General features: G+C 34.2%; 1 protein-coding gene across 1 annotated transcript in view; it reads right to left on the reverse strand.

Moving 5' to 3' along the window:
* Positions 1–9,847, reverse strand: part of LOC129227696 (diuretic hormone receptor-like) — a 93,960-nt gene extending 84,113 nt beyond the window's left edge. Inside the window, exons 1-2 of the mRNA XM_054862292.1 lie at positions 9,768–9,847; positions 8,584–8,650 (exon numbers count right to left, since the gene is read on the reverse strand). Coding sequence (XP_054718267.1) covers positions 8,584–8,650; positions 9,768–9,829 — 129 coding nt within the window. The 5' untranslated portion in view covers positions 9,830–9,847. The remainder of the gene's footprint in view (positions 1–8,583; positions 8,651–9,767) is intronic.
* Positions 9,848–20,830: the final 10,983 nt, after the last annotated feature.

The raw sequence follows: 20,830 nt of genomic DNA on the forward strand, positions 1-20,830 counted from the left end.
AAATAAAAAAAAGGGAAATAAATTTTCTTAAAAATTTACGAAATTAACGTCCTTATATATGACGAAATTAATTTGACGAAACTAATGCTCTCAAAACCACGAAAATGATTGTTAATTTGACGAAACTAGAATGAAGAAATATTTTGTTACATTTGACGAAATTCGCATTCCTCAAACCACTAACAAAAGCAGTTTTTTTCAATTTGACGAAATGTTGGCTCGGAGCATATCCCTGGAAGTGATTTCGTCAAAAACGAAGAAAATTTCGTCAAATTTGAAAGTCCATTTCTGAGAGTGAACCTTTTTCGGCGCCCTAATCAGGGTTGTCAGGGGATAAAAGGTTTTCAATGAGGGAGATAACTTACCCCTCATCGAGTTTCCGGAAATTGTTGCCATAAATGAAGAGGAAAAGCTGTGAAGAAAACGTTAAAGTAAGGTTGTCTACCTGTTGCGTGTGAATTAATCAGGGTTGCCAGGGGCTAAAAGGTGCCCAAAAAAATGAGTAATTTACCCTCATCAATCAAAGTTCTTATCAAGCTATTTAAAGTTTCAATATTGAAACTTTGAACAGCGACAACCCTAGGATTGGAGCACTTTTGCTTAGCCAACCCCATACCATCGGTTTTGTAATACTTTTACCTACATTTTTTTTAATATAACTTATGTGGAAACTCGATGAGGGTAAATTACTGATTTCTGGGCACCTTTTAGCCCCTGGCAACCCATCTTAGGGACTGGAAAAAGGTAGGCAACCTTTTAGGGTTTTATTTGCAGCTTTTACTCTTCATTTATGACAACAATTTCAGGAAACCCGATGAGGGGTATATTATCTCATTCATTGAAAACCTTTTCTCCCCTGACAACCGTGATTAGGGAGCCAAAAAAGGTAGGCAACCTTAGTTTAGAGTTTTATTTCCGTATTTTACTCTTCATTTATGATAACGATTTTTGGGAAACTCAATGAGGGTAAATTACTCATTTTTAGGCACCTTTCAACCCCTGGCAACCCTGATTAGATCACGTGAAAGAGGTGTAAATAAAACTTGAAAGTAAGAATTTCTAACTTTTACTCTTCATCTATGGTAACAATTTTAGGAAACTCGATGAGGGTTAGGTCAAGCCTAGTGCGATCTCGTACTATTAGTGTATGATTAATTTAATGAAGTTTTATTTATTTCAGTTTTCTACTTTCAACTTATGCTCACTTCACTCTCGTTTTTAAGTAAAAAAAAAAGGAAAAATAAAAAAAACTTTTGGAATGCCTAAAATAAGTTGAAAAGTAACCTTTAGTTTTATTCGGCAGCAAAAAAATAAAGTTTTTTTATATTCCTTGTTTTTACTTCGTTTCTTCTCTTATGTGAATCTTTCTTTTAAGTAAAATATCCTCACCTCAAGGATCAACATGCTCTCCTATAAATGTTTGAGAAACGAGATACTCCTGAAATCTTACTTTCAATGATCCTAAGAAAAAAAGCGATCATTGTTTCCTAAATAAAAACAAATAAAGAAAATGCCGTTTAAAGAACTTTTGAAAGTATTCCATCTGTGATAGCGAGCACAATTTATTTTCATTGGAATTTCCTACGAAAATAGGTGCTTGAGTGCTCTTGGGCGTGTATTAGTTTCTTTTTATTTTTTCAGTTATTTCTTGTCTAATGTTGGCAACGGGCTCAAGACTGTGAGATTTGAGAAAAGCTTCGCGATAGGTATCCCGTTTTTGCTTACTGATCTGAAACAGATCGGTGGTTTTTGTTATTTATGTTTTTGAGAAAAAAAAAATATAAGCATCGAGATATGTTCTAATATCGCAAATCGCATTTGTTGATCGATTTTTTACTATTTGTGTTGGAACACTGCCGCAAGGGTTACTATGAGACCAGCATTGGTATTTCGATCCAAACTTTATTTGTTAATAAATGAGAGTTAGAAATGATGTAATAGTGCATAAGTAGGCGTGATTGTTTGTCGATTTTATGTGAATGTATTTGCATTTTCTCATTGTTTCAAAAAGCTTTCCCATTTAATATTCTAAAGGAGACTTAAACAGTGGAGACTTCCACCCTTCCCTTTTCGCGTATTTCTTTTTATTTGTGTTGTTTCTTTACATTGCTATCATTATCTTTGAGCAAATACAAATATACCTTTAATACTGAAACAAGCATGTTCTGTGAAACAGCAAATGTTAATCGAAAAGTAAACTTTCTTAATCGTTGGGACAACATAATCATGTCAAATAAGAGAATATATAATACCCTTTTGCAAAGCCTTTTTTTCATACACAGAAAAACACTGTTATCTTTCCGTTTTAAAAATAGCAAACAATACTTATTCTGACACGCAAGTCAGACAAACAGTTACTTTATTGAAAGAAAAACAAAATTCTTTTATAGAGTTAATAGCATAAATGAGTATAGTGAACTTGTAAAAATAATGGGGTTGTTTCCTTCAGTCAAAAAAAGTACTTTTTGTCATTGAAATTGATAGAATAAGCAAAAAAAAAAAAAAAAACATGAACCCAGAAAATACTTTCATTTTCTTAACAGTTGTTTTGATGCACTTTGGCGCATCTTTCTGCCGCGATTCCATTTTATGATAATCAAGAAGCGAATTAAAATTGCGCTCTACGCTTGCTATCAACCATGTCGTTGCCAATACACGTGAATAAAGATGCAAATTAAATATTTTGCTCTGTGAATGGCAACACAGAATGGAATTTCATCATTTGTGATGTCATCGGACAGAAGTATAAACATTGAAAGCGCGTCAATTTAAGTATTTAAAAAAAAAAAAAAAAACTTAAACAAATTATTTAAAAAAAAATGGTCAGATCCTATGTTTCTAAGCATGCCCTTTCAGAAAAAAATACTTCTAAAATTTTGGAAACGACCCCATTGATACGTTGCACCAAAAGATGGTAATGATTCGCTTTGTTAGCTACAAACGATGGTGCATACTTTTACTACATCTTGGTGCAACATGCACAAACAAGCACGATCGCACCAAAGCTTTGCGTTATGTCGCACGAAAATATGATAAAAATATGCATCAATCTTTTAGTCAGCAATCTGGCAATTTCTCTTGGTACACGGTACAACACGCTGCATTTTTCTTCCAAGGTACAAAACTCGATTTAAATTACTTACCTAATAGGAAGCATGCTTTTTATCTTTTAGCCTCGTGACCTTTCGATGTTTTTTCTTAAAAAGCCCACGAAAAAAATAAAGGTGGGAATGTAGGGTGAATGTGCTAGCTTTAAGAGAGAAACAAATAAGAATACCAAAAAGATTTAACAATACAGATGTATACACAATTTCGCTCACATTACCGTCAGGGGCGGATACAGGATTTCATTTTACTGGAGGGGGGGGGGTCATGCTCAAGAACGTAGTCTTACGTGCAAAAATTTTCTTCTACGAACACCCCCCCCCCCTTAAAAACTCTTCAAATATACAAATAAAAATCATTGAAATCATAAAAGCTCTTCAAATATGCTTACAAAAATCATCGAAATATCTATCGATAAAAATGATTTTAAAAGTTTTCTTTTAAAATATTTTTTCAATTTTAGAATATAAGTCAAACATTTTCGGAAACGACAACTGAAAGTTTTCGGAAATTTCGTATTACAAGACCCCTGGTTAATTAAATATTTGCCTAATACTCGACACATATCCATCTTAGATTAGAAATTTGCATGATACTCGACACAACCATCTTGTATGCAGAAAAATAACTTAAAATAATAGTAAAAAATGCGACGAAAATCTAATTTAAAATCAAATATTCTACAAATATAATTCGGACTTGATAAATTACTAACCGACTGATTAATTCCAATTGTAGAAAATTGGAGATTGACGAAGACGTCGCAGTCACAGAGTCTAATGCAGGAACTCCAGATATGTTTCCATCGGGGTTTTGGGTTCATCAGTTTTTTCAACAGTCCAAAAAAAGAGACTACACTGCTTTCTCACCCGAACGCTGCATTGTTTTTGTTATAGGTCAGGGGTTCCCAAAGTGGGTGTCGAGGCACCTTGGGTCGCCGCAAGGAGGGGCGAGGGGTGCCGCAAGCTGTCCATATTTTCACTATGCGTGTATAATTGAAATAGATTAGGGTGCTGTGAAAAAATTGTAGTTCGTAAAAGGGTGCTGTGAGTGGGAAAAAATTGGGAATTCTGTTTGTTATATGTAGTTCTTTTCTAACAAACGCGACTTTTTTCAGTGCGGTTTTGTCTAATACGGTGTGTTAGTTTACGAGAACCTTTGTATAATGAGGTTTTGCGCTAACACGACACTCAATTTTTACATTTCTTTCACGATACTAAATCCAAAACACTGATTTAAACTAATTAAATATTCACAGCACATTTAAAAATAAACTCAGCACGACTAAAAACGAAACTATCTAAATATTACAACCGAAAGAAATTATAATATACAGAGACTTTACATTAAAAAAAAAAAGCATTTACACACTCAAATGTTTTAATGATTGAAGCGATTCCTGCAGCTTTGGATATAGTTTTACAATAACTATCCTTGGTTAAATTTGTTTCATAAAAAGCCAACAGGAGTCAGACATTTATTTGTTACTTTTCATTATACTGGCTCCTGAACACAGCGCCGCAGACTAACTGTCTCAAGAAAAGCTATTTTATTGTCTACATATTTTAAATACATATACTATAAATAGAAAAATGCAATGAACCTTAAAACAGATTATAAAGTATTGTTGCAGATTTTGATGCCGGGGTGGGGGGTCATGACCTCAATGATCCCCCTCCTTGTATCTACTTCTTTCGGGTTTCGATCAAGTTTTTTATTTTTTTCGAGCAAACATTCAAATACTGTTACAGGTTTGGGTGGGGGGGGGGGGGGAATGTGAGTAACCAGGGGCAAACCTAAACTGGCAGCATTATGAATTCTACTCAGATTCTAATCACAGCATTACACCCAACTATAGAGGAGACAGGGGTTACAGACACACAGACAGACGCGAACAGAAACTAATAGTATAAGTTGCTGCTCACTGAGAGCTCAAAACATTTTCGACATTGAAAAAAGGTTGCAATCCCAAAACATGTGAATGAACTACTTTTGCAAAATTGTATTATAATCTCTTTGATTATATCATTTATTTAAAAAAAAATAATAATGTCGCAATTAATTATTCGTTGAATGATTGGGAACTGTTTTTAATTCAGTCAACTGCATTTCATTGAAAGTAATACCCATATTCTTTGGTAAATACCCCCTTTATCGCTGAGTCCCTATCCCATTATCACTCCCTGAAACTCACAAATTTTTTCTCTTGGACTATTAAAAGGACTTAAACTAACCATATCCTCATCAGAAAAAAAATTTCTGGCTTAACTACTGAACTCAGCTACACACGCTGGTTGAAAGAATATAAAAAAGAAATAAGCCCCCGAGCTGAAAAAATCATTTCCGTCTCTCCCCGAAAGCTATGAATGAGCAATACGCGCAAATACTCCAACTACAAACAGTTCTTTTGTAATCTTTTCCATGACAAATGCTCTCGCTCCCAAAATGTATGCTCCCCGTATCGATCCCGCATTCCATTCAGGAAATTGGGACGTAATCCCTCCTTGCTGCTAAAATTCACGCAAGACCGAAGACGAACGGAACACACGTGCCTGTGTTCTTGAATTCTCAAAGCGTCTTCCAAATCCCAGTCGTCTTAAGGTGTTGCCAACGACAGCGGAAAAATAACGAGTCGGAAACAAATCAGTCTTGTGGGGGCTGTGGCTCTTGGCGGATTAAGTGCGAGGTTCGAGGTATAAATGACAAGTAAGCCCGAAAGTATACGAGATAAAAACGAATCTATGATCTATAGTTCAGCATTTGTTAAACGACATAACTTTCTTTTTTTGAAAGCGGAAAAAATCGCTGTGTGGTTCGCCTTGTACACTATTCTTCGGAGTGCGAGGTGAACCAAAGTTACAGATATAAGGTAAAGAGTTCTAAAGCTGACGTCTTTAAATCAAACAGATATTTAATGCATTACCAATTCGCTAAAATAATTTATAATGCGTTTTTTTTTTCTAAGAATAACTCATTCTAAATTATTTTGGCAATTTGGTAATGCTCTAAATGCTTGTTTTCTCTGCCACATTCGCTAGAATGACTTTTAGATTAGTCTGGATTGATCATTTCATCATTACTGGTATTGCAATCGCTGAACTTCAATAGAGCTATGGTGATGAATCCAATAGAGCAAAAAGTTTTTCGAACCGAAAACCAAAAAGGGCAAACTGATGTTATTTAGCTATTTTTCCAAGTAAAAAAAAGCTATGTACCTCAAAAAATGTCATTATTGCTCAAAATCACCCAAATCAAATAATTAAAAGGTTTTTAGCAGTAAATTACCACCTCTAAGCTAGGGCTAAGGCAGAACCGCATGCAATATACCGAACAAGGTACGGTAACTTACTGTTAAATACCTAAGCTTTGCCTTCAATTTACGAGTCGAACCGCACCATATGCTGTGGACGCTCGCTGTGAGATAAATTAACTTTATCTCCCAGTTTGTTAGCGCTCTTAGCTTTAATGAGATGACATCTGCCTCCATCTCGATTATTCACTATTCCAGACTGATGAGGTCTAACAAAAACAAAACTTCAGTCTCCGGATGTGATAACTAGGCTGTCTGGTATATTGCATGTAATTAAAAGATTTTAGTTTTATTACGAGCGAAGAATGAGAAAGTGAAATCTATGCAACTTTTTCTTGCTTTTAGTTATAATTAAGAAAGTAAATCATACTTGAAATATGCTTTTATTTGCATATTGTTAGATATATTATCGCTCGGACCTGCTAAAATTTTGTTCCAAGTTCGGATTTTGAACTGTTTCGTTTTCGTCTGCGTATTCTGCGGAAAAAATTGCAGAATCATCACTAAAGTAATCGACTAACATTGCAGACATTTTTTGAACTATAACACCGATTATTCTAACCATTTTTATAAAAAACATGTTGGGATCTTCTCAATATACATATATGCCGTATGTGTGTATGTATTTAATATGACAAAAAATTTAAGTGCATACATTGAGAATCCTTATCAAATAAGGAACTATCGGACATTAGTTTGATTGTAGAAAGAAATACGAATAAATAGCCTGCATGATTTTGAGAAATATATTTCACAATGCCGGCAACTAATTGAATTGGACACAAAATAACAAAATGAATGATTGGCTAGTTCGGATTTTTTTTCTCTTCTTTTTTCAGAGCTATTTCTTCGGAGGAGAGAAAGAATCTTCTCTTATTGTTTTTTGAGAGGGGGAGGGAGGGGAAGCCTTTCTCGGACTTCTACTTTACGACCCATTTATCACTGCGCCGAAGGTCGTTCAGATTTTATGAGGCAAAATGAATGCGTGATCATCAACATATTTCAATCCTTTTAGTCGAAAAATCCGGTCCTTTCGATCAGCAACCCTGTAAAACAGTCTTTTTAATTTTACAGGAAGTCTCGTGGCAAAAACAAGCTACGGGCCTGTTTGTAAGCAGCGCAAGAAGAAATAACCCTTTTTCACCCCACCTTCATTCGATGATTACAAATCAGTTTGCATTTGATATAGTATTCTTATTTAAGATTTTTTTGCTCTGTGCACTCAAAAAATACATTATCTCTTTTGTATTTCTCATTTTCATTATTTATTTGCAGTGCTAGTTTTTGAAAATGCATAGAGCCATTTCTTTGCAAAAATATGCATTAAAAAGTACGTTTGAATTATTGCATAAACTCCAAATATTATGAGCCAAATATTTTTCCTTAAAAAATAAGTCTTTAGATTAATTTTCGGATATTAGTTGATGACTTTATACATACAATTGTGGTTATTCTTATAACCATGCATCTACAGTGAAACTTCGGTAAGTCAAACTTCGATGCGTCGAAAACTTCGACAAGCCGAAGTCCCGTCTAACTGAATGGATTATAGATTTCCACTGCTAAAATAACTCTTCAAGTCGACTATCTCCCAAATATAGTATGAGAAAAGTGAAAGGCATCCAAAGACGTCTGGTCGAAGGGAATCTAATAAATCTGACATAAATTTACAAATTGAGTGGAGCTTTTCGCAACAGAAAATGAACATGCAACAAGGTTAAAATGTTGCTCCGTCTTTCAGAAACTTATATGCATTTTGGGTGCCACCCCACAAAAAGATGTCAGCTGGCGCAATGCCCCCTCCCCCCAAGTAGTGATGCTACTCTGCTTGATAGGTTAAATACAATTTAAAATGTTGGAGAAAAAAAATCAGAACTGGAGTATTTATAGTATTCATGAACTCTTTTATCCAATCCTCCATAGGGTGTCTCCCAGCACAAAAAACCCCGATCTCCGCGTGATAATGCTACTGCATTTGATAGAGTAAAAATTAAAATATTGGGAAATTTTCAGAACTGAAGTATTTATTTTTCAAAAACTTGCAGTTCCACTTCGGGTGCCGCCCCCCAGATGTGTGACACCCGAGGTGGACCGCCCCCTCGCCCTCTGTAGCGACGCCATTGATATTTCTCATATTAAAGTAAAAGTAATAACTACTTTGTACTCACCATAAGAATGAAAATGACTGGACTGATGAATATGTAGTCGTAAAAATCTCTTCTTTGCCACGGGCATCTGTTGAGAAAAAAAAGGACATGAAAGTGCAGATAAATTTATTTTCTGAAGTTATCTCGATACGTATAGGACGTCTACGACTAATTGATCAAATTTCACTTTTAAATCATGTTTAATTTTATATATATTGATGTAAACCTTTGTCAACGAATTCATTTCAACTGAAAATTGGATTATTTCCCGTTCTTCAAAAAAATATTCTGGAAGAGCATGGTCGAAAACATGGGGTGAATTATTTTTTTTCTCTTAAAAGTTGACCTACTAGTATTTTCTCTCTTAAAAAATAATCTTAATGTTTTCATTTTCGCTACTGACGTCACAAGTGAAAAAGTCTCTTGGGTTTTCAGAATAAAGTTTCATAACATTGTTAAACCTCGCCAAATGAATATTTTATTTCGCTAACGATTCTCGTCCCGCTAAAAATTACTCGCAGTGAAAAATCACCAAAAGGCAATATCTTGCCAGAAAAGAGAATCACGCGCTCCGATTCAAGATGGCTTTCTTCACTTATGACGTCAGACGATAAAACATTTTGTTTTAGAAAGCTGACATTTTGAAAAACTATTTAAAAAATAAATGTTGAAAAAAGAAAAGTATTTTCTAGCTCCATGTTTTTTTTCTTGTTTATTCTATCAATTTCAGTGACTAAACGTAGTACTTTAGATTCAAGGATACACATCCATTCCTTAGCAAATAGATTGTTCGTAGTAGACCCGCTTTTACAGGCCGATGCATCAGCTTGAGTTAAACCATTTTGGATAGGATTTTTCCTTATTGCAAAGCTAGGGTTAACAGAATAAAGTGGCTGGTTTTGCCAAATTAGCCAAAAATAATACTTAATATAATAAAAAATTCACGTGCCGCTAAAACTGCTCGCAGTGAGAAATCACCAAACGCGATAACTTGCCAGAAAAGACAACCATTAAAACACGCGCTCCGATCCAAAATGGCTGAAGTTAAGCTGATGCATCGGCTTGTATATATAGGGGCCTTAGTTCGTGGTGGTTCACTTCCGTGGTCTCATCAACCGTGGTCTCCTTCTGTTGCAAATGGGCAATGAGAAATTCAGCCTTTTTTTCAACGTCATGTAAAAGAAATAAGTACACATATTACTTACCCTTGTGGAGCAAGAGGATCCTCCGTGCTGCTGTCTAACTGACCTTTGACGCCTGCCCACATTGCCACGATCACAGCTGGGATTACTATAGGGCAAGAAAACAAACGATAGCATTACATGAGTAAAAATTTAATGTCGAAATTGAACATTTAAAACCTCAAAATCGTCGCAATGTACAAGGTTCACGGAGCAAGTTTAAACACACCATCCTATTCGAGTCTAGAGACTTTGTGCAAATGCCGGGAAAGTTCTCGAGAATGCACGTGCAACTGATTTTTTGCTCGGGTTTTTTTTTCTTCCTAACAGAATGCGGCCGAGTTTTCCGGAATCGAACGAGTTATCGAGTATTGTCCGTTTTTCACGAGAAGGCACTCACGTCCCGCCTCGTCGAACGCAGAGTTCCATTTTACACGGGGGTGATCGGTAAGAAATCCTCACGCTTCTAAATGTGACAACCAGACAGCCAAAACTTGGGCGTGCATTTTAATGAGCAAAATTTAGTGTCCTTTACATAACATACTTCGCTTGTCTGGTAGTTATTTTTACATTTTAAAAACTGCTGCTTTTCAACAAAAAGCCGAATATACCTTTTGCCGAAAACAGCGAAATAGAATCATCAGATACCACGTGACGAAGGAGGAGTCAAGTGCCTTCTTGTGGAAAACAGACAATAGTCGGTTATCGGTATTCTATTGTAATAGGTTAGGTAGAGTGATTGTTATTTCTCGGAAGATTTGCTATTTCGGGAGTTAACAGACATGATTGAGGAATCATGCGGTTCAAGGACGGGGTGGAGGTCATTTTTCAAGTAACAAAGACTACGCATTCTCAGAAACGTACGCTGAGGAAGTTTTCGTTGTGTTAGAAGAAATGGTTTCTCGAAAAATGCTCCGAGTAGGGGAGAGCGGGGCTAGAAGTTCCGTCTTTTAAACAAGCTCAAAATGTGTTATGAAAATGTAGTTCTAGAATTATTATTCTGAGATTAAAATATAGTAATATACTAGAGGATCCGACAGACGTTGTTCTGTTCAAACTTTGTAAATTGAAAAGTTAAAAAAAATTCAGTAAACTGTCAAGTGTTTGAACCGTTTTTTTGAAAAAGAAATAAGTAAAAAGAGAATGTCTTAAGCTACTTGGTGTCAGAATGCGTTTATTTATTAACACCTCTCGGTGTAAAATAAACACATTTTTCAACTAAAACTAAACACTCTTTAAAAACGAGAAATAATTATTCACAATTTGAAATATTTCGCCAAATAAAAGAAAATACAGTAAATTACATTAACAGTAGCTTTAAAATGTAAACAAATGATCACGCAGCTCTATCGTTTATAGCCAAAGACGCCAAGCCACCACGTTACTGTAATCCAGCCGATCAGTGAGCGAAGCCAACTCAGACCAATTAGCGGTCCGATCTTTTTAACGAAAACTTTTTAAACTTTATATATTGCCCAATTTGTTCTTTCCACCCAAGATAAAGATCTTCGACTGCAATGAAGTTTTGAATACAGAACTACCCTGTTGTAATTTATCTGGACGAAAATAAAATTTGTTTCGTCTTTAAATTCCATCATCTTTTCCTTCAATCATGTACTGATTAGTTAGATAATCCTTAAAGTGTTCTCGATATTGGTGCCCAAACTCAGATGGATTTCATTCGGGAAACAAATGTTACTAGGTACGGTACTTTCTGATCATTTGGTTAGGAAAACCTAAAGCGCCGATCCGGTCACATTGTTCAACTACAACGACAGAACACACACGTTTTGCGTGAACCTGCCAGTACTTTACTTCACACAAATCGGTCCAGCCGTTTAAAAACCTTATGGTGACAAACGTCCGCACAGAAGATTTTTATATATTAAGATATCCCTATGATGTAACAACTGTTTTTTGTGTAGTATTTTGTTAGATTTTTTATAATTAATTTTATAGTACCGAAAGTCAAGAAGGAACAACTTGCCCCTTCTTGGGCTAGTTGTTCCGCGTGTTTGGCAAGTTGCTCCGATATTAAAATGACGATGTTTAATAATGATGATTTCGAGATGAACATCGTTTCGAGACAAGTAATTTGTTTCAGGTATAATTTGTGATAAAAAAAATAAATGTTGATTAAAAACAAGTGTTTATTTAAAGACTGAAAAGCAATATTATCCGAATAATCATTTTTTTTAAAACTTAAACCAAACTAAACTTATTTTACATTTCAGTATTGATATCTTGTATTTAATTTTTTAATGGTTATCTTTTTAGTACAAATACATATATTAAGGCAAAGTTAATAAGTATAGTAACATTATATTAACATTGTAAACTATAGTAAGAATAGAATAATGCAGTAAAATTAAATAAAATATTTAACAGTTTCTGTAGCTAATAAGCTATGATAACTAGTTCAGTCTGCAATCGTAACAGAAAACCATCTTTGACCATAAATAATACGATACTTCGCAGACGATCCATAAAAGAGGTTGGTGCAAATGATAGCAATCAAACTCCTGATTATTCGCGGGCGGATATTATTATTGTGGATTTGTTTGTTGATTATTTATTTATTTATTTATTTTTGTGTTTATAAATTACTGAATTTAGAAAATACTCATTTTAATTTAACACGTGCAAGATCTATTTTTAGACATTCCATTTTCTTTCTTCCCCTTTTTTCCCAAAGACATCAAACTGTCCTCGGTCTCCGAAACCTGACTAGTTGAAACCCGATTTTTACACCTACTCTCTACATGCTTGTAAACGAGTGATCGAGCCAGTTTTGCTAGAAAATATTCTCCTGTTTTAAACGTTTTTGGCGTAATTTAAGTCGATTTGAGTTGGTTGATCTGTTTCCAGGATTTTCTGTGTCCGTTTCCAGTAATGAGCGATTATCTTTTTTGCATTTACGTACATTTTCTACAAGTACACTTGTCACTTTTAGTGTTACTAGTCTAATCGTTTGCCTCTAGCATCGTTACTTGAGACGAGAGTTTGAATGTATGTCACTGCTCTTGATTTTCTTTTACACTTGTATGTTCTAGTATTGTTTTTTTCTACCTAGTGTGGAACATCAACAAATGTCCTCGCATTCCGCTTTTACGCAGTAATCGTGGCACCCTAATCCGCGGGCAACCAGGAGTTGATCGTACATGCATGATATTCTAATTACCATTTTCAGCGACTGTTGCAAGCTTTCTCTATTACGAAAAGAAAGGTTACTTGCGTTTTTAACTTACACCTTCAATAACAAAAGGCCTACACAAATTTGATCAGGCTAAACTCACAAAAGAGAAACTACAGTCTCTGGCTAATGGCGGCTAAACAGGTAAAGCTTAGACAGATCCATTTGGGTATGATATGATCTGTTTAATGACACATCTGCCTTGTCTGAGCAACATTGAACTGTTTTACCTCTTTGGCTACTTTCCCAAATCACCGCAAGGTGGTCAAGCTCTGGAACAACAAATTTTACTAATTTCATATTAAAGTAAGAAAGATATTTTGATTCAAATTTAGATCCTCAAAAATTTCATATTTTTCTATCTGTCAAAAATAGAACTACCAAATATTTTCGTTGAATCACTGGTGAGAGTCGACATTCTCCGATTTCTATATTTTACGGTGATGAATATAAACATATAGTATTGTGATTTTGTTTAATGTACTGCTGATACAGATAAATAGGGGCATTGGAGTTCCTTGGGGTTAGTTGTTTCTCAGAACAACTAACCCCACAAAGAAGCAACAACTAGCCCCTAAATTATAGGTTAGATAACGAAGCGTAAATCGTTTCAGAGGAGTATTATAGGATGCATAGTAGATATTTGCATAAAACCACCAAAGAACTAAACTCTATCATTTAAAATTCGCGAAAAAGACTAAAAAGTTCAAAAACGAAAAAATTTACAAAAAAAGATCAGTGATACACGTGCTCAGCTTTTAATATACGGTACGGCACTGACCTGGCTAATATGGCTGTCATCGATGCGCTGCAACATTCCATTTTACCAGGTATTTACAAAATACATGTATCTTTTTTCTTCATTGAGCTATTTCAAAGTTAACAACTTACCCGCGAAACTTTTAGCCCCGCCCTCCCCTACATTTTCCGTCAAATCGACGAAAATTTCGTAGTATTTGAGAATGGGTTTTGATCCAGCCAGAAATAAATCGTTCTGAATAACGAAATTAGTACTACGATTGAAGAATCGTCGAAAGCGGGTTATGTTAAATAGTTATGACATTTCTGGGAGTGAGTAAATGTGATTGTCAAAAAATAAAAAGTGAATTACGAAAATCAAACCCGTTTAAAGATTTTTAAGTGCAACATGAAAAAAGTAAATGTTTAGTCCCGGAAAATGAGAGATGCAACTAAGCAACATTGAATTATATAAAGGATTATGTCAATAATGCCAAAGCTTTTAAGTCGCTAAACCAAATGATCTGAGCTGAAACACCAAGTTTTAGTAACGGCACTTTGCTGTTGGTGCAGAATTGGTAAACATTGGATATAAATAGAAAATGATTGAAGCATCCAGCAAATGTATTAGCGTAGTGATCAGAACTGTTTAATTAGACTAGTCAACAAAAAAACTTTTCGCCTGCATCCTGGTTTTAAATTGTAAATTCCTACTAACTTTGGGTCGAGAAAAACGAATATAGTAGTGGATTTTTTTTATTAGCTCTTGTTTTCAAGATACATAAAAGGCCACTGGAGAAAGATGCATAGCAACAATACATTGATTTAAAGGTAATATTAAAAAGGAAAAAAAATTCTGTGCAATAAATGTTATTAAATAGGTCCTGTTTTATTAAAAAGTGCTTATCTTTTGGTTAGCAGTGGTTGCTTTTGGCTTATTGATGTAAATGCTTCATTTTCGATTGCTTTTTGTAAGTCAGCAGCATTTGGTGAGCATTAACTCAGCCCAATGACCCTGATATCTGCGTTTGGTGAAACCATTCCTCATGCTCTCTGCTCATAGGTTTAGTTTTTAAACAAAATATCCTGGAAGAAGTAAACAAAATAGAGTTTCAGAGACCTATCATTCATCAATGGTCACAGATCTTCCGCAGGGATTTTTTGACCAACTGTTTTTAGTTCTCGTATTCTCTGCTGCTTAGAAATACTTTTAATATACCCTTTAAGATTTCTTGGGTGCTTTTTTCTCCCCTCGCAATTTTTTTTTTTTTCAAAAACACAGATTTTCATAATAGGGAAGTTTTCGATTTTTCAATTTTATTTTTATATGATAGAGTAACATGTATAAACATCATAGGTGAAAAAATTTTTGCGATACGATAAGTAGTTTTTTTTAAATTAATTTTTAAAGTTCAAGCGCCTGTGACGTCAGATGGCATAGGAAGTGACGTCCGATAGGAGAGAAACGCTAGCGAACCGGTTCCCATGTCATGGGAGAAACCGAAGAACGTGCATTCGACTTCGAAGATGAAACGTAAAAGGCTTCCTCGCATTAAACTCCTCGCGTTTCTGGAACATTAAACCTCTCATCCTCTCGAAAATATTCGAATATCACCATTGATATTATTTGAGGAAGATTATTTAGATTGTGCTTTAACGAATCCGGCCTCCATAGTGTGTTCAAAAGGATTATTGAATTTCTAAAAAATAAAAATATCAGCGCGCTCAAAATGTCCCTAGCGAAAACAAGGGATCTTCGGCGGAAGGCTGCCCATTTGCGCCCTGTGACGTAGGCTCGTGACGTTTCAGAAGAGCGCACTTTTGGCGTGGATTTTTAAAAATTCATTAAAAATCAACCACGGTGTTTTAAAATTCGGCGATGGTGAATTTTTTAGTTTTGAGGGTCAATTAACAATATGCAATAGCCAAAATATGAACATTTAATAGGTTGCAACTTCCCTATTGCACGTATTTGAAGGGCAGTTACAAATTCTATCCTTAACCTTAGTTTCAATATATCTTGGAAATTTCCCTCTAAAGTATTGGAAAATTATCTTTGTTCACAGCTTTCACGAAGTCCTTCATTGTTACCAGCAGAATGAGCATGGGTGGAAGCAGAAATGGGTGGATCTACTTAGAACTCCAAATTTTGGCTGATTTTGGGTATCCCCCCCCCCCAGAATTTGATTTTCTTGCTGTCCATTTCGGTTTTTATGTAGTGATATTTTCTATCTCAACATATGGTCGAAGTTTAGAGGACAGTCAGTCCCATGGCGGGTGTTTCTATCTTCCATAAAAAAAGAGCATTAGTGAGAATTCACTATCCTAGTTGGCTCTGTATCTTGAAAACTAGAGCTAATCTCAACTTTTTATCGTGATTTTCGTGTTCAGCGAGGCAAAATACAACGGAAATAGCTATTTTTGAGCCGGATGCCTTTTTGGTGTTGACTAGTGTTATTTTTTTTAATTTAACTCGCTTTAAAAAGCAATAAGTGCCAAGATTTAGTGTTAAAGTTCAATGCATCTATAATTTCAATTTCAACACAAATGCTCTTTGAATCTACAATGAATCGGATGAACTTTGAATTGGATGAACATTATGCAAGAGTAATTTGGACTAGACTTCGAATTCAGGGGGGGGGGACTTTAATTCGATTAAAGCTTGAAGTCTACAGGATAATGCATAACCTTCATTTAAAAATAAGCTATTTTCGTCTGAATTTTTTTTCTTTTTTTTATATATTCTTGTTGACGCATACTTTTCTGAGCGAAAAATTAATTTTAAAAGTTCTTTTTGTTTTTTTCTTTATCTTACTTAATCTATCTTTTTATGCATTCCCGCTGTCTTATTACGTTGATATATGCTTCTTAACAACATCACGCGGAAGATTCTGATTTGATGGCAAAAAAAAAAAAAAAAAAATAGTGCGTTAGCAAACACATAAACCATTTTTATTAAAACACTAGTTGTACCCTCACGGCTTTGCCCATAGTAGAATATTAAAAGGTAATTTGGTTCGCCTGTGTATTTACAAATAAGGAATTTCTAGTCAATTTGCTATGTTGATTTGCTCGCACATGTTATGGCAGTTTGCTCGTCCATGTTATGATCACTTGCTCGGTAAAATGTTGTTAAAATAGGAATAAAAAAAGATCAAAATCGAATATTTGAAAAATCGCTTCGAGGTGCACTTTACCATGCTGCGAACTAATTGTGAGGCCGAATTTCATGAAAATCGGTCGAACGGTCTAGGTGCTATGCGCGTCACAGAGATTCAGACAACGATGCAGACAGAGAGGCTTCCAGCTTTATTATTAGTAAAGATAAAAAATAATACTTTAGTGTAGATGTGATTTTAAACTGAATTGAATCCGTTCGGTTGTTTTCACCGTCCTTCAGTAATCTGTAAAAAATGTGAGCGTTAAATGAAGTTTTTTTTTTTTTTTTTTGTGAATGGTAAATTTTAGAACTAGCTTTCCAATTCGCTAGTTTTCTTTAATTATACAGAGAATAATACAATCTAAACTAAACTTAAAGCAGCTATAAAACACATACTGAAATAAAAAGCAAGGATTATGCTTTAATTTTGAATGTCGTGAAGAAATTTGTTTAAGAGAACGTTCGCACAGAGCCATTTGGCAGTTTTTCCAAAAGAGTAGTCTTAATATCTTTTTCTTCTCATAACGCCGTCCATAAGAACTGCATAGGAACCTATATGGTCACTATGGATTGGATTTATCGAGCGCAGCATGACCCTTATAATGATTCTAGCTGTAAAACGAACTCTCTCCATATGAATCAAATGGACCTTTTATAGTGGTTGCCCATAAAAAGTTAGAGCTGTTACAATTCGACTCTATTTACCAATACTTCACACGAAAAAAAAAAATATATATATAAAGAAAGCGCAGCATATCCCTTGAGTGAGTTTTTACTTAAAACTTCGAATACTTGTTTTATGTCCTAAATTCTAGACAGGATGTACTGGAAAGTATGTGTCAAAGACAACTTTTTCAGATTTTAAGATATAGTAGGGACTGGGATGGAGAAATCATTTTGGTTCCCCAACTCTCTTTCAAGTTTAAAATTTCCGAAGGGCCTTTACTTGTAATTAATTAACTGTTAGGACTGTTGAAGTTAAACTTTTTTTTCCATAAAGTAGGGGAACATGGGGCAAAGTGGAATAGCGGGGCAAAGTGAAATGGTGAAATATTTATTCTGCTTTTAGCTCCACCTATCTGGTATTATTTTAACTATGTAGTACCATATGTAGTCTATTCCAGTCAGGAAAAAAATACCGCCGAAATATTTGGTAACACAGGCAATTTTCAAAAATTGATACTCATATTGTAATATTTTGTTGTAAGTCAAAAATTATTTTGATATTATCAAATGATAAAGTTTTTGTTATTAACATTTTAAATACAAATTGGGACCTTCTAATATTCGATGCAGTATTTATTTCACTAATATTTAGCTTATTTGTATTTTTAATATTTTTTACAATTGGTCAAGTGCATGAGGGGCAGAGTGGATGAGGAAAAATGAAATGTAGTTCATTTATTTTACTCATTCAATTATTTACTAAATCACTTACCGTAAAACGGGGGAACATTGCTCCTCTAGGGATAACATTGCTCCAAAAATTGTAAAAGTTTTTTTACTGATTTTCGGTCCCGATTTGGGAACTTGTCCACCTGTTTACTATTATCTTTTGCATAGTTGAAAGAAATTCTGCATTGTAAACCACTTCGTCACTGAAGTCCTCAAAAATCAGTGAAAAAACTTTTACACTTTTTGGAGTAATGTTATCCGTAGAGGAGCAATGTCCCCCGTTTTACGGTACGCATTTATTTATTAACTATTTTTTTTTTTATATTTCTTAATTTAATAGTTCACTTATTCATTCATTCATTCACTTATGTTGTTCACAATGTTCTTTATTTATGTACTGCAATTTTCAAAACAATTTTCCGATTTATTCATTTTCAAAAAGCTCAGTCATCTTAACCATTTTCCTTTTTCCCACATTTCCCTACTTTCCTGTTAAGTTCATCAGAGCTCTATGTTTCCTACGACGCACAGTGGTCGATTTATAGAATCCAGCTGGACAAAAATCAAAATTGCATTATTGTTATTTCGCGATAACTAATATTTTATTAGAAACTTAAATACCTATAAATCAGGGAACCATGTCTAATTTGGACGGGAAGTTCCTGAATTTTTTCCTCTAATGGGTTGAAGTTCGCATTTAGCAAAAGTGCATTTTGTGACCTTCTACATGGAAGATAATTGATTATCGTTAAAATTTGTCTGCCTAATTTTAAATTATTTATGTTCATATATTATCATTGTGTTATCCAATGTTAATATTATTTATCAGTTTCATTAATTAAATGCGAGTTTTAGATGCATTTTTTTCCAAGATAAAAAGTGACGAATAATACACCATTTCATCAAAAGTTATTAGAGCAGCAAAAAAATTCTCCACGAGCCTCCGCCTTCTGATTTACGTTTTTATGTACGTGGTATATCTAAAAACATCTGGGCAAAATACTATAGCCGGATCTATCCGGCCATACGAGTATTATCAACTTTCATGAATCATGGTGCCAAAAACTAAATTTCTATTCAATAAAGATGATCATGTTTGATTTCCTTTTCCTTTCAGTAATGTTTTTTTAACTATCGTCTGCTGTTGAATGTCGTCTGCTGTTTATTTTTAAACATTTTTTTTTTTTTTTTTTTTTTGCCTTTGGCAACTAGAAGTAATTTTTTATAACTATTCTAAAGTTTTTTTTTTTTTTGGAATGCAGTGCAGATGGTAGTAATAACGTTCGTCTCTGCATATGTAAGTGAAACAAATATATTTTCCTATCATTAATACATATGAATTTATGCTGATTTAATGGTTTCATTAAAAAAGCAAACTCATTTTGGTGTTTGGCTTCTAAATAAGGACTCGAATAGTGTACAGTGGCTCCCAAAAGTGTTCGTACACCTACGACTTTCAATGAAATTGGCCATTATCCATTGGTTAGAATTAATATTTTGGAATAATTATTTTATTATAAGATCTATGCTCTATTTTTAACAAAACAACATGAAAATTTTTAATAAAACATTAAAACATAATTTTTAAAAAATCAAAAACCAAAAATCGCCGGAAATTTTATCTCACAAAAGTCTTCGTACACTTTGAAAAAATGTAAAAAAATTGGTAAATAATCTAACTTTTTACAAAGTTTTTATTTAGTAGAATATCATGCAGTATCAACAACAGCTTTTAAATGTCAGGGAATAAATTTCATTGTTTTTTCTTTCTTTTTTTATGCAATTTCTGAGTAAGTGTTCAGCCGCTCTTCGAGTCTTACTGTTTCTAGTTCGTTTTTCGCTTCAATGGTGTATTTTCGTAATCTAGCCGCCAGATATCTCCAAATATGTTCCATTAGGATTAAATCTGGCGATTGAGGAGATATTTCTAAGTTTAAGGACAATTTTTGAGGCACCAAACGCAAACGTGTACTGCTTATCGTTATATTGATAAAAAATAAAGTTGTTTCCGATTACCAAATTTTGGGCTAATAGTTTAAAATTGTTTTTTAAAATATTTAAATGAACAGCATAATTCATTATTTCTTCTAAAAATTCTAAATTTCCAAGTCCTGATGCAGTTATGCACCCTCACACAAGAACACCTTCACCGTCCTGATTAACTGATCCAACTAAGTTCTTAAGATTAAATTCCTCATTTTTTCTTCTATTGACAGATATACAACAATTTAACCCAAAATATTAAATTTATTTTTATCTATAAGTAAGACGTTGTTCTAAAACGTTTTGAGCTTATTTATCATTGATTTTACGACGGATAGCGTAAGCTTACTGTTTTTCGCATGAACAAGAAAATTTCTGCGTGAAGAGGTCCCCTTTAATCCAGCTAATCTGAGAACTTGGCGAACAATTTCAGGTGAAAATTAAACATAAAATGTTTCATTCAATTCTGCAGAAACTTTTTCAGCACTCTAATGTGTATTTTTCATATTTTTTTTAACTGTAAACCTCCGATCACGCTTTGTTAAGTTTGCCAGTTGACCTTTTCTTACCTTGTTTTCGATCCGATTCTTGTCTTTAAATCATTTTATCAAGCACTTC

Source organism: Uloborus diversus, chromosome 8, assembly GCF_026930045.1.
Source record: "Uloborus diversus isolate 005 chromosome 8, Udiv.v.3.1, whole genome shotgun sequence".
Taxonomy (NCBI): Eukaryota; Metazoa; Arthropoda; class Arachnida; order Araneae; family Uloboridae; genus Uloborus; species Uloborus diversus.